At 45.2% G+C, this 12,800-nt stretch overlaps 1 protein-coding gene across 2 annotated transcripts in view; it reads left to right on the top strand.

The window, feature by feature from the left end:
• The window catches only part of BCR (BCR activator of RhoGEF and GTPase), an 80,083-nt gene that overhangs the window by 26,537 nt on the left and 40,746 nt on the right, over positions 1 to 12,800 (top strand). For both annotated transcript variants that reach the window (XM_040416426.1, XM_040416427.1), the window contains exons 4-7: positions 4,078 to 4,263; positions 5,133 to 5,240; positions 7,497 to 7,557; positions 7,728 to 7,780. In XM_040416426.1, coding sequence (XP_040272360.1) covers positions 4,078 to 4,263; positions 5,133 to 5,240; positions 7,497 to 7,557; positions 7,728 to 7,780 — 408 coding nt within the window. The remainder of the gene's footprint in view (positions 1 to 4,077; positions 4,264 to 5,132; positions 5,241 to 7,496; positions 7,558 to 7,727; positions 7,781 to 12,800) is intronic.

The raw sequence follows: 12,800 nt of genomic DNA, 5'->3' as shown, positions 1-12,800 counted from the left end.
GGTTAGAAAGGAATAGACCATGTCAGCCAGAAGGGCCAGTAGGTATTTTCATTGGAGCATCCGTGGAGATTAGCGTTACTATGGCACGTCACAGGGCCTACGCACTGCCAGGGCTGAATGGCGCTCTGCTATCTTTGTAAAGGGCAATTGTGCACATAAAATGTGTATGAGCCAAGGCATAGTCTGAGCTAAAGTTAACTGACAAAGAGGTAAAACCACCTGCAAAAAGTGATCACCAACTTCAAATAAAGTGCATACTGTGGTTAAAGGGGTTCTCTAGAAATGATTTCAAAGGGCTGCTAGCAACATGTCCTAGAATGTGAGGACGACTGGTTGCTGGTGGCCATTTTAAATCCTGGAGAAGTGATGATCTTGGAATTATCACCTGCACACCACTGTACAACCTGGTAAATGAAATCACCATATCATCCATCCTTTGGACCACCCATCATAGATATGAGAGAGATTGTCATTCGGACACAAAAGAACATATAAACAAGGACTTTGGGAATAAGTCCTTTGGACCGATGAGGTTAAAATAGAACTCTGTGGCCGCAATGAGCAAAGGTATGTTTGGAGAAACAATGGCACAGACTTTCATGAAAAGAACACCTCTCCAACCATTAAGCATGGTGGTGGATCAATCATGCTTTGGGGCTGTGTAGCAGCCAATGACACAAGGAACATTTCACGGGTAGAGGGAAGAATGGATTCAATGAAATTCCAGCAAATTCCAGAAGCAAATATCGCACCAACTGTAAAAAAGCTAAAGAGGATGGCTTCTACAAATGGATAATGATCCTATACACACCTCAAAATCCACAATAGAGTCCCTCAAAAGGAGCAAGCTGAAGGTTTTAACATGGCCCTCACAGTCCCCTTATCTGAACATCATTGAGAATCTGTGGATGGACCTCAAAAGAGCAGTGCATACAAGAGGGCCCTGAAATCTTACAGAGCTGGAAGACGCTTGCAATGAAGAATGGATGAAAAACCCTCAAACAAGACTTGAAAGACTCTTGGCTGGCTACAAAAAGTGTTTACAAGTGGTGATACTTGCCAAAGGTGGTTCTACTAGGTACTAACCATGTAGAGTGCCTAAAGTTTTGCTTCAGGCTCTTTTCCGTTTTTGTGATTTTGAAAATGTAAAAGATGAAAATGAAAAAGTGTTGCTTAAACTAAAAAAGGAATGTGCCATTTTTATCCCTTAGGATACCAGCGCCGTACATGTACGACGTAGAAATGCGGGACAGAAATCCCAGCGCACTACAGGTATGGCGCGCTGATCGGGCGGGTGCAGGCGCTGCGGCCGCCCTTTCAGAGGCAGGGGTCCGGCTGTCACTGATAGCCGGACCCCTGCTGTATGCACCGCCATTGGTGAAATCACCGATGCCGGCACATTAACCCTTGCACGGCCACAGTCAGCGCTGACCGCGGCACGTGAGGTATCCTCACGGGTCCCCATGGCAGGGAAGGCAGCCTGATGCCTTCCTTAGGCATCTTGGATGCCTTCCGGGAGAGCCTGTGAGATCCAGCTCCCTGGATCTCACAGGCAAGCAGGCTGTAAGCGTATTACAGGCTGTAAGCGTATTACATTGGTAATATACTTACAGCCCATGCATTACAATACAGAAGTATTGTAATGCATTGTAAAGGGGATCAGACGCCCAAAAGTTGAAGTCCCAGAGTGGGACAAAAAATAAAGTGAAAATCAAAGTTAAAAAAATAGTTTTCTCCAAAAAACTAGAAGTTTTCCAAAAATAAAGTTAAAAAATTTTTGGGGAAAAAAGTAGACATATTAGGTATTGCCGCATCCGTATCGACCAGCTCTAAAAAAAAATATCACATGACCTAACCCCACAGGTGAACATCATCAAAAAAATAAAATAAAAACTGCTAAAAAAAAAACATTTTTTTGTCACCTTACATCACTAAAAGTGCAACACCAAGCGATCAAAAAGGCGTATGCCCTCCAAAATAGTACCAATGTAACAGTCACCTCATCCCGCAAAAAAATGAGCCCCTACCTAAGAGAATCGCACAAAAAATAAAAAAACTATGGCTTTTTTTTTGTTTCAAATATGATATTGGTGTATAAAACTTTAATAAAAAAAAAAGTATATACATATTAGGTATTTAAAAAGCAGAAAGTAGACACTCGCGCTGCCGTCTGGATGGGGCGGGGGGGGGGGGGGGGAATGATTTTAAATGCGATCTATTGTGGGAGTAGGTGCTAAACACTTACTATTGTGCGTATAGTCCGGTGCATCTGCTGTTATAATACGAGTGTCCGCTATCGGCAGTGATCCTCTTGTTGTCTCGTCTGGTCCTGTCTTCAGCTTGCCTCGTGGTGCGTGCGTAGCTCCGGCCCGGTAGCTTGCGCGCGCACAGGGCTTAAATGTTATGACATACTTTATTTAGTGCTACATATTAGGTATTGCCACGTCCGTAACGACCTGCTCTATAAAAATATCACATGATTTAACCCCCAAAGCCATTTTGTCACCTTAAATCACAAAAATTGCAACACCAAACAATCAAAAAGGCGTATGCCCCCCAAAAATAGTACAAATCAAACTGTCACCTCATTCCGCAAAAGAGATCCTACCTAAGACAATCGGACAAAAAATAAAAAAGCTATGGCTCTCGGTCAATGGAGACACTAAAATATGATTTTATTTTATTACATTTTTTTTGCTTCAAAACTGCTTATTGTGCTAAAGTGGAATAAAAAAAAAAAAAGTATACATATTGGGTATTGCCACGTCTGTAACAACCTGCTCTATAAAAATATCACATGACCTAACCATTCATAATTTATTTTTTCATAAATTGTGTCAAAAAAGCCATTTTTTGTCACCTTACATCACAAAAAGTGTAATACCAAGCGATTTAAAGTCATATGCACCCTAAAATAGTACCAATCAAACCTTCATCTCATACTGAAAAAAATTAGCCCCTATATAAGACAGTCGCCCAAAATGTAAAAAAAACGATGGCTTTCAGAATATGGAGACACTAAAAAATATTTTTTTTCAAAAATGCTTTATTATGTAAAACTGAAACAAACAACCAAATAAAGTTATATTTGGTATTGTCGTATCCGTAACAACCTGCTCTATGAAAATACCACATGATCTAACCTGTTAGATGAACATTGTAAATAACAAAAAAAAAAACTGTGCCAAAACAGCTGTTTTTGTTACCTTGCCTCACAAAAAGTGTAATATAGAGCAACAAAAAATCATATGTACCCTAAAATAATACTAAGAAAACTGCCACCTTATCCCGTAGTTTCCAAAATGGGGTCACTTTTTTGGAGTTTCTACTCTAGGGGTGCATCAGGGGGTGTTCAAATTGGACATGGTGTCAAAAAACCAGTCCAGCAAAATCTGCCTTCCAAAAACCATATGGCGTTCCTTTCCTTCTGCGCCCTGCCGTGTGCCCATACAGTTTCTAAAATTGGGTCATTTTTGGGTGGTTTCTATTATGTAAACCTCACAGAGTGACTTCAGACCTGAACTGGTCCTTAAAAAGTGGGTTTTGGAAATTTTCTGAAATATTTCAAGATTTGCTTCTAAACTTCTAAGCCTTCTAACGTCCGCAAAAAATAAAATGGCATTCACAAAATGATCGAAACATGAAGTAGACATTTGAGGAATGTAAAGTAAAACTATTTTTGGAGTTATTGCGATCTATTATAAAAGTAGAGAAATAGAAATTTGCTAATTCTTCCAAATTATTGGTAAATTTGGTATTTTTTATAAATAAAAATGAAATTTTTTAACTCAATTTTACCACTGTCATGAAGTGCAATATGTGACGAGAAAACAGTCTCAGAATGGCCTGGATTAGTAAAAGTGTTTTAAAGTTGTTATCACATAAAGTGACACCAGTCAGATTTGCAAAAATCGGCCTGGGATTTAAGGTGAAAAGTGGCTTGGTATTGAAGGGGTTAATGCCTTTTTGGAGATCATTTCATCTTCAACTTGCTAACTGTTCAGTGACCAAACTTTGCATGTCACTGTATAGATATAGATAGATATGTATATGTATTTTTCTGTTTTACTTTTGCAGCCAATGAAACCTCTTAAAGCAGCAGCAACCACTTCACAGCCAGTTTTGACCATCCAGCAGATAGAAACTATTTTCTTCAAGGTTCCAGAATTGTATGAGATCCACAAGGAATTTTATGATGCTTTATTCCCACGAATCCAAAAATGGAGCCATCAGCAACGAGTTGGAGACCTTTTCCAAAAACTGGTGAGTGAAGTAGCAAGCTGTCATATATAGCTTAGTGTTTCCAAGTCCTGGGAAAGGGTTAGTTTTCTACTGGAAAAATGTCAAAGCGAAGGTTGACTTTTTCAAATGTACAAATGTGCCACTGTGAAATGTCAGAAGTTGACATTGATGAGGCATCTATGCCCTGTGGTATTGAAAAGAAAACATTTGCCAAATCAATCACAGTGGAGTGGGTAGGGGTAGTGGGAACCTGAGCCAACAAGGTGTGTGTATTGGGCACAATGGGGCTGTTAAAAACTGTGGCTTCATTGACCGCACATAGGTCACGTACCATCTGGTACTGGGTGGGTTTGCCCTTCTCACTTTTCTTTTTCACAGGGTACAAAAGAGTGTTAGAAGGGGATACAATCTCCTTGATCACCCCTTTTTCAAAAAGTCTCGGACTGTTTGAGATATGGCATCTGACTGTGCCATACTTAAGAGATACTGCCTCTTCCTAAGAAGTGGGGCGCCAGGTTTCATCTCCACTTCCACAGGAGGAACCGGGAGCTTGCCAACATCCGTGGGTCCCGCAAGCATGGCTTCCTTCTCTTTCTGCGGGGAGTGTACTACTTTCTACCATCCACTTCTACCCAAGGACTGGTGTTCTTGGAGAGTATAGTTGCATGTAGTCCCATTGGTGAATGGGCAATTCCCTTTGAGTGCATACTACTTTTGGTCAGTGTTCTGGTGTTATATCAAGTAGGTGGGGTCTGATATACTTCCCCTGCTTATATCTGTGGTGAAAAGCTTTTTTTCCCTAATTGTTAGACAGTTGATGTTTTCACTCTATGCCTTTTTTTTTTTATTCTTCACCTTTTTAATTCTTCCTTTGCTCCTTCCATGTAAAGGCCAGCCAGCTGGGTGTGTATCGCGCCTTTGTTGACAACTATGAAGTTGCTATGGAAACAGCAGAGAAATGTTGTCAGGCTAACGCTCAGTTTGCTGAAATTTCAGAGGTGAGAAGAGCTTTCATCCTTTACAATTAAAAAAAACTGTGTGTAATAGAAAGGTATATGATACTTCTCATGCTATTTAAAGGAAATGTAAGAAAAAAACCACAATGCAGCAGCACTCTGCAAACACAAATAGCGTACAATAATGCCATAGTTATAGAAAATATTCTGGTGCTAATTCTACGCGTATTTTGTAAATTTGCGATTCTTGGCAAATACATTTTGTACAAAATTATCTCGGCCCGTCTGCCAAACGTCAAGGCGATCTCTATAAGAAGGGAATGAACACTAAATACTACCTGGTATGTGCCATACTGGCCACCATAAAATTCAGGGATTGCAGGTTCCACATGCATGCTGGGTCCACTCTGCTATTTCCCATTTTTTTGTGCCATAATGGCCTCCGTTAAATCCAGGGAATGGATGTGTGGCTGACTCTATTTAGTCTTGCACCCCTTACCAGCCTGTCTGCCCCATAGGCTGATTTTAATTAGTGTAAGTGTAAAGCTGTAGCCTGCTCTCACTGCACTCACTGGAAGCCGTCTGGCACCTAGAAAGGTATAGAGTGGACTCTCATTACATTCATTGGAAGCCATCTGGCACCAGGAGAGGTATAGAGTGGGCTCAGCATGCATGTTGCTACCTGCATTCCCCGGATATGGCACAAAAAGTGGTAAATGGCAGAGTGGACCCAGCATGCATGTGGAACCTACATTCCCTGAATTTTATGGTGGCTAGTATGGCACCTAACAGGTAGTATTTAGTGTTCCCGTCTCATAGAGATCACCTTGATACCAGCAGACGGGCCCAAATAATTTTGTACAAAATGTATTTGCCAAGAATCTCAAATTTACAAAATTAGCATAGCATTAGCACCAGAATATTTTCTATAACTATGGCATTATTGTACGTTATTTGTGTTTGCAGAGTGCTGTTGCATTGTTTTTGTGTTTCGAGCCATAGCGACGTGCACCTGCGCATTGGGATATGCTGACTGACCCCCCCCCCCCCTTTTCTTGCTGTTGTATTGAAAGGAAATGTGTCATCAGAAATTGACCTATTGTTTAAATCACGTTTTTATGTTAATCTTAATTTTTCATGTCAATATCTGTATTTGAACAAAAACCATAAAATCCTGCCGTTTTCACACTGGCCACTAAGCTTAATAATAGGCGCCACTTCTTGGTCTGTACAGATCACTTTACAGCAGTTATCTGCTTAGCTGTCATTCTAATCCTGCCTGTAATGAAATCACCTCTGTGTACAGATAAGACAGGATCCACCATTTACAATAGGTGATTGTCAAAGCTTATCTATTCTTGTACAATGACCTCTGCACAGGTCACAGAGCATGCCTAGAAGACTCTCCCATAGAAGTCATTGAGGTCACCTCCTGACCATTGTGTCTATGGACCATGTGGCTGCTGTAAAGCTATTTTCTTATTGCTTTCTAAATGCAGCTCAGGCAAGATGGCCGCCCCATAATCATGGTAAGGAAGCAGAATGCAAAAATCTATAATCAGAAAATAAAAACAAATTAGAAAAAAGGATACAGTATGTGTTGGTATCTGGTTTTGACTGGCAGAAAAAAATTTGGTGACGCATTCCCTTTAACTGCTAAAACTAAACAGATAGTAAAATGACTTTCTTTTATTAACTGGTGTGTTACTAAAGTGCGCAGAAATATGAGCAGAACTCTAGAACTATTTAACAATTTTTTTTTTGCATTTTTTTGTTGTTTATTGATCATGCAGACAGTTTTGAGCTGAGACAAGCGCATTTTGATGCTTGGGCTATGTTCACATCTGTGTCAGGGGCCCCTGTCGCAATTCCATCACACTTGGCGAAAACATAGCACTGCATGCAGCACTTTTTTTTCCTACCAAAGCTATTGACCCCATGGTGGAACCTCATGGCTCCATACTAAGTCAGTGTTGGTTTTGTGAGTGTTTTAGCACAGCAGAGATATGAACAACTTGGCCACCTACAATTTCTTTGAGACTGCAGAGGAATAGTAGTCATCAGTGGCCGCCCTGTGATGACATTCGTTGGCCTTCCGTAACATAAAATAACTTAATTTGGATTCTTGTTGAACCTTTTCAGAATGCAGATTTAGTCCATTTGACTATTCGTGGTTAGTTTTTGTTCATATTTACCTTTTGTCGTCCATATTTACTGAAGCGAAGATAAAAAGGAAAATGGTGTGAATGTGTAACTTATGGATATGGATTTATATCTTTTTTTTGTTTTTGTTTCCAGAATCTAAGAGCCAGAAGCACACGTGAGTCCAAGGAGCAACCAGCGAAGACCTCCCTGGAGGGTGAGTGATTGCTCTTGTAAAGGGTTAGGATCGGGTTGACTGGCATTGCTTGGGCACATTCATATATTTATGGCTGCCAACTGGGCGCTGACCTGGAATATCAGAGTGTCCTGGGTGTGTCATCCTGTTTTATGCTGTAATGGTAAAATGTGTCTGTTCTTTGTCTCTAGCTCTGCTCTATAAGCCAGTGGATCGTGTGACACGGAGTACACTTGTTTTACATGTGAGTGGTTTTATATGTTATGACAAAGTTCGTTCATGGGAGCAAATTTATCAAGGGGGGAATATTTGAAGTCAGTTTTGCTTGAGTCTGAGTTGGAGTACTTTATGCCAAGTTTATCAAATCTCTCATGATGATTGATAAATTTCTTATCTTTAAAGGGTTTCTGTCACCATAATTATCCCTATTAAACTGGCTGACGTTAACGATGTGCTAATGTCAGCTAAACGTAACTAGGCTAGTCTTCTTTTTATTCATGCCCCCGTTGTTGCACAATTCTAACTTTTATAATATGCAAATTAGCCGCTAGGAGCAGAGGGGGGGGCATTGCTCCTGCTCGTAGAGGCTTTAATCTCCCACCTCATTCCACGCCCTGCCATTCTTGATTGACAGGGCCAGGCAGTGTTCATCTCCTCCTTCCGGCCCTGTGTGCTGGGTAAAAGGCATGGCGCAGGCACGAGTTTTACCCAGAACACAGGGCCGGCAGGAGAAGACGACCGCTGGTCTGTCAATCAAGACTGGCCAGAAAACATGCAGCTGTATGAGGACGAGCGATCGCAATAGCAACCGCTCATCCTCATACTGCGAAGATGTTTGCTGCATGTAAATGCAGTGCTTCACCTCTATTTAACGAGCAGCAGACTGTCGGGAAGGAACACTTCCCTCCTGACAATCTGCTGCTCCTCGGCCTGTCTAAATGCACCTTAGGTGATAAATCTGGATTGAAACGCATTAGCATAGCTTACCACACCGACTTTCCCACCCATATTTCAAACCTGTGAGTGTTGCAAAATTGTTTTCTTGCTGGTATCATTGGGGGACACAGGACCGTGTGACCGTGGGGTATAGCTTGCTGCTGCCACTAGGAGGCGACACTAGGCTGAAAAAAGACTTAGCTCCTCCCCTGCAGGCTATACCCCCTCCAGCCTGGAGAGAGCATGTCAGTTTTTAGCTTAGTGTCGTAGGAGGCAGACCTCCCTGCTTTATGCAGGGCGGCTTTCTTATTTGATTCTTTTTTTTATTTAATATTTTTCCTTTTAGGTTGGGAAACAGAGTTGCTCAGCCTCTCCGTTATCCCAGGAAGCAAGACCGGTGAGAAAATCCACCGCTTACCTCCCCACAGAAGATAAAGGAGGACCAGGGCAGCCTCGCTCCCCTGCTCCCGCCAGCCAAGGGGTTACCTAGGTCCACCAAAGAAGAAGACCCTCCCGCCATGCCAGACTCCTGCCACCCCGGTGCCAGCAACTGAGGAGGTGACCCTGCTGGAAAAGCTGACCTCTTTACCCTCCCTAGTGGACCAGCAGAAGAGGAGGAAGATGGGGTGAGTACACAGGACTAGGTAAGTAGGTTAACCCACTCCCTGCCCCCTCCCCCCTCTTTGTACGAATACCGGCTCCCTCTTCTCTCTCTTCACCCCCACTCCCACTTTATCTTGGCAGACGCCGGGCTCCAGCTTTTGTGCCCAGGATTTCTGAGGGCATCCCTCCACTACCCCTCACGGCGCATAGGGGGTTAATGGCCGCGTCCCACACTGCCGGGTAGAGTTGTTGCGATACCAAATTTTTGATTCGGTTTCGATACCATGAAAAAGTATTGCGATACTCGATACCATTCGATACCACGCGAAAAAAATAAACAAAAAAAGCCACGTGCATTCCTCATTTTTAAAAATGGCGAATCGCGCAGTTTTTATTTTATTTTTTCTGTTCCGGCATTCACCACCTAGATTTTTTTTTTATATTTTAATAGTTTGGACTTTTCTGACGTGGCGATGTAATATGTTTATTTATATATTTTATATGTGAAATTGGGAAAAGGGGGGTGATTTATACTTCATATTTTAGTGTTTTTTTTTTTTCACTTTTTATTTAATAACTATTTCCCCCCTTAGGGGCTAGAACCTGGGATCTTTCATCCCTTTTCCTATTCACCCTGATAGATCTCTATCAGGGTGAATAGGACTCCACACTGTCCCTGCTGCTCTGTGCTTTGTGCACACAGCATCAGGGATGTTACCATGGCAACCAGGGCTTCCTGGCTGCCATGGTAACCGATCGGAGCCCCAGGCTTACACAGCTGGGGCTCCGATCAGAAGCTGCCACTGCACCACCAATGAGGGGGAGTGGAGAGGTCCCTGTGGCCACTGCCACCAATGATTTTAATACTGGAGGGTTGAGAGGGGCCGGCGCACTGTGCCACCAATGATTTTAATGGGATGGGGGGATTGAGGGGGGGGGGGGCACACTGCACCACCAATGATTTTACCCCTTTATACAGGAGGCGGGTACTAGCAGATCAGCGGCAGTTAACTGCCGCTGATCGCAGCTCCCTGTCAGGGGCAGGGTGCCGGCAATGCGATTCTGCTGCCGGCACCCGCCTCCTGTATGTGTTAAAGACTGACTACTGTATGAGTCCAGACTTTCACTATTAGGCCACACAGAGCGGCGCCCAGCGATGTCTCAGCACTCACCATTTAGTCCTGGGCGCCGCTCCGTTCGCCCGCAGTGCCCCATTACTGTCTCCTCTCCTGCTCCACATGCTGCTGATTACTATCGGAGCGATGGGAGGAGACATCAGCTTCACTAGTGGGCGTTCCTTCTCCCTGGCTGTAGCGCTGTCCAATCGCAGCGCAGGGAAAAGGAACGCCCACTAGTGAAGCTGATGTCTCCTCCCATCGCTCCGATAGTAATCCTATCATTGGGGGCGCAGTGCGCCCGCCCCTCCTCCGCCCCTCTCTTCTCATTGCCGCCCCTCCTCCACCCCCTCTCTTCTCATTGCCGCCCCTCCTCCGCCCCTCTCTTCTCATTGCCGCCCCTCCTCCGCCCCTCTCTTCTCATTGGTGGCAGCGGCAGCAGCACAGGGGGAGGGAGGACAGCTTCCTTCTCCCCGTGCTGCTGAGAGAGAACATGAGCGCGCCGACAGCAGCGCGCTCATGTTCAGAGATACTAGACTGCGCAGAAGCGCAGCCCAGTATCGAAAAAACGGAAATCCCGGTATCGTATCGATACCGGGACAAAAGTATCGATTGGGTATCGAAATTTCGATACCCGCAACAACCCTACTGCCGGGCACAGTGGGCGGGCGGCCGTTCGCGCTGCTGCGGCCCAGACCTTGCGGCCAGCGTTGTGCAGGGTATCCACCCCTCTATGCAGCAGGCGCGCTCCGGAATGGTTAAAGCCGTCATAGGTAGACCGGACACTGGCTTCACTTTGCCCTACCTCCCTTCGGTTTCCGGTCCCAGCGGCTCTGAATCGCTCTGTACTCCGGCCGGCCGGCAGTGGCATCCCGGCCGGCCGTGCCCCATAACTTTAGTCCCCGGCTTCACGGCCTACTAGGCCGCAGCCGTCGTATGGTTTTGTGAGAAGGGGGGGGGGGGGGCGCGGTCTGGAGAGCATCCTTCCCGCCTGCCCCCCCTTCCCCAGTACCTCGCTGAGCCCCGCCCCCGGTCCTCCAGGATGTTAACCCTTTATGACCAGCCACTGCATTAAGGCTGGCACATGATTATACTGTCTGCAGTTCAAGGGATTCTATTACTTGGCATTTTAACCCCCTCCCTGCCTCTTGACCACTTGAGGCTGAGCATCCATTTTAAATTGAATAAATAAATATAATGCGCAGAGAGTGAGAAAAAGAATGCAACCGGCTATGCTATCATAAATAAATATAATGTACACTAAAGTGCATCCCGGATAGAGGAGTACCTCTGTGTTTTCCCAATCCACCATTATGAGTTGTTGATTGATGAGCACCGACTGCGCAGGTCCTTCCCACTCACCCTCCAGTGTGGTTGATATCCTCCGTCTGCGCACTCCAGTGGAGCATCTCCGGTCATTCCCAATCACCCTCCTGGGTCGCTTGGTTGATAGCTCTGCCTGCGCAATCCAATAGAGGACCTCCGGACCTTCCCAATCACCCTCCGGGTTGCTTGGTTGATAAGCACTGCCTGCGCACTCCAGTGGAGCATCTCTGGACCTTCCCACTCACCCTCCGGGGTTGTTTGGTTGATAAAGCACCGCCTGCTCAGTCCAATGGAGGATCTCCGTACCTTCCCAATCCACCCTCCGGGGTCGTTTGGTTGATAAGACACCGCCTACGCAGTCCGGTAAGTGATCCTCTGGAAGTTCCCATTCCACCCCCCGGGTAGTTTGGTCGATAAATACCACCAGGACAGTCTGCGGCTGCCATGGACAAGACTCTGAGAGTCAAGATTGCACACAAGTTGACCAGAGCAGGATGTATTCCTCCTTGGTCACTCCCGCACCCCCAACCTGCCTCCCCAGGGGCTCCTGTCATGCGTCACCACCGCTGATGGACTTTTCGTTCTGGGAGCCTTCTATTTCTTCTTCCTCCTCGAACCGCTGGTTGCTTGTCTCTCCCCGTTATCTACCTGACCAGTTGCCATGCGTGGCGCTGTTCTAGACTCCCTCATCATTTTTTTTTCCTATCTAACCAGTGTTCCCTGGTACTGGTGGGGCGTTGGACGTCGTCATCGCACTTTATCCAACAGGGGTATTTCTCTTATCTTGGTCTAGTCTAAATGTTCGTCGAGCGGCGTTACAACGCTGTCAATATATGGTCACTGACTGAGATCCTCGCCGTCGGTGGTTCTCACACCAGTTTTACTCTACCTATTTCACATGTATTGGTTCCTTGGCCGCGGTGGGCCGTGTCTGATTCAGACGTTTTTCCTCTGTGGGTTATCAACCAGCTTTTCAGTCTCCCCGCAAGCCTCTTCGGCTCTGGGGCATCGGTCTGCCAATCGACCGCTTCTGTGGAGCGTCTCTCTTTAGCAGGGGTGTATCCCGTGGCTTGGGTTTTTTGGTTCTGCATCTGGAGTTAGGGCCAGCTAACTAGTTTCGTCCAGGCGACCGATGGGTCGTTTGGTGGCCTTCAGTGAGGAACATGACCTCTCTCTGTAAATCTTCTTCCCCTCTTTTTATTTCTGGGAAGGTGGCTTTCCTGGGGGCAGGTTTTTTCCATCCAACAAATTTGGGAGTTGGAAGTGCCTTTTCTTGTATGTAAA

Source organism: Bufo bufo, chromosome 2 (assembly GCF_905171765.1).
Source record: "Bufo bufo chromosome 2, aBufBuf1.1, whole genome shotgun sequence".
NCBI lineage: Eukaryota > Metazoa > Chordata > Amphibia > Anura > Bufonidae > Bufo > Bufo bufo.
This window is presented reverse-complemented; position numbering and strand designations above follow the sequence as displayed.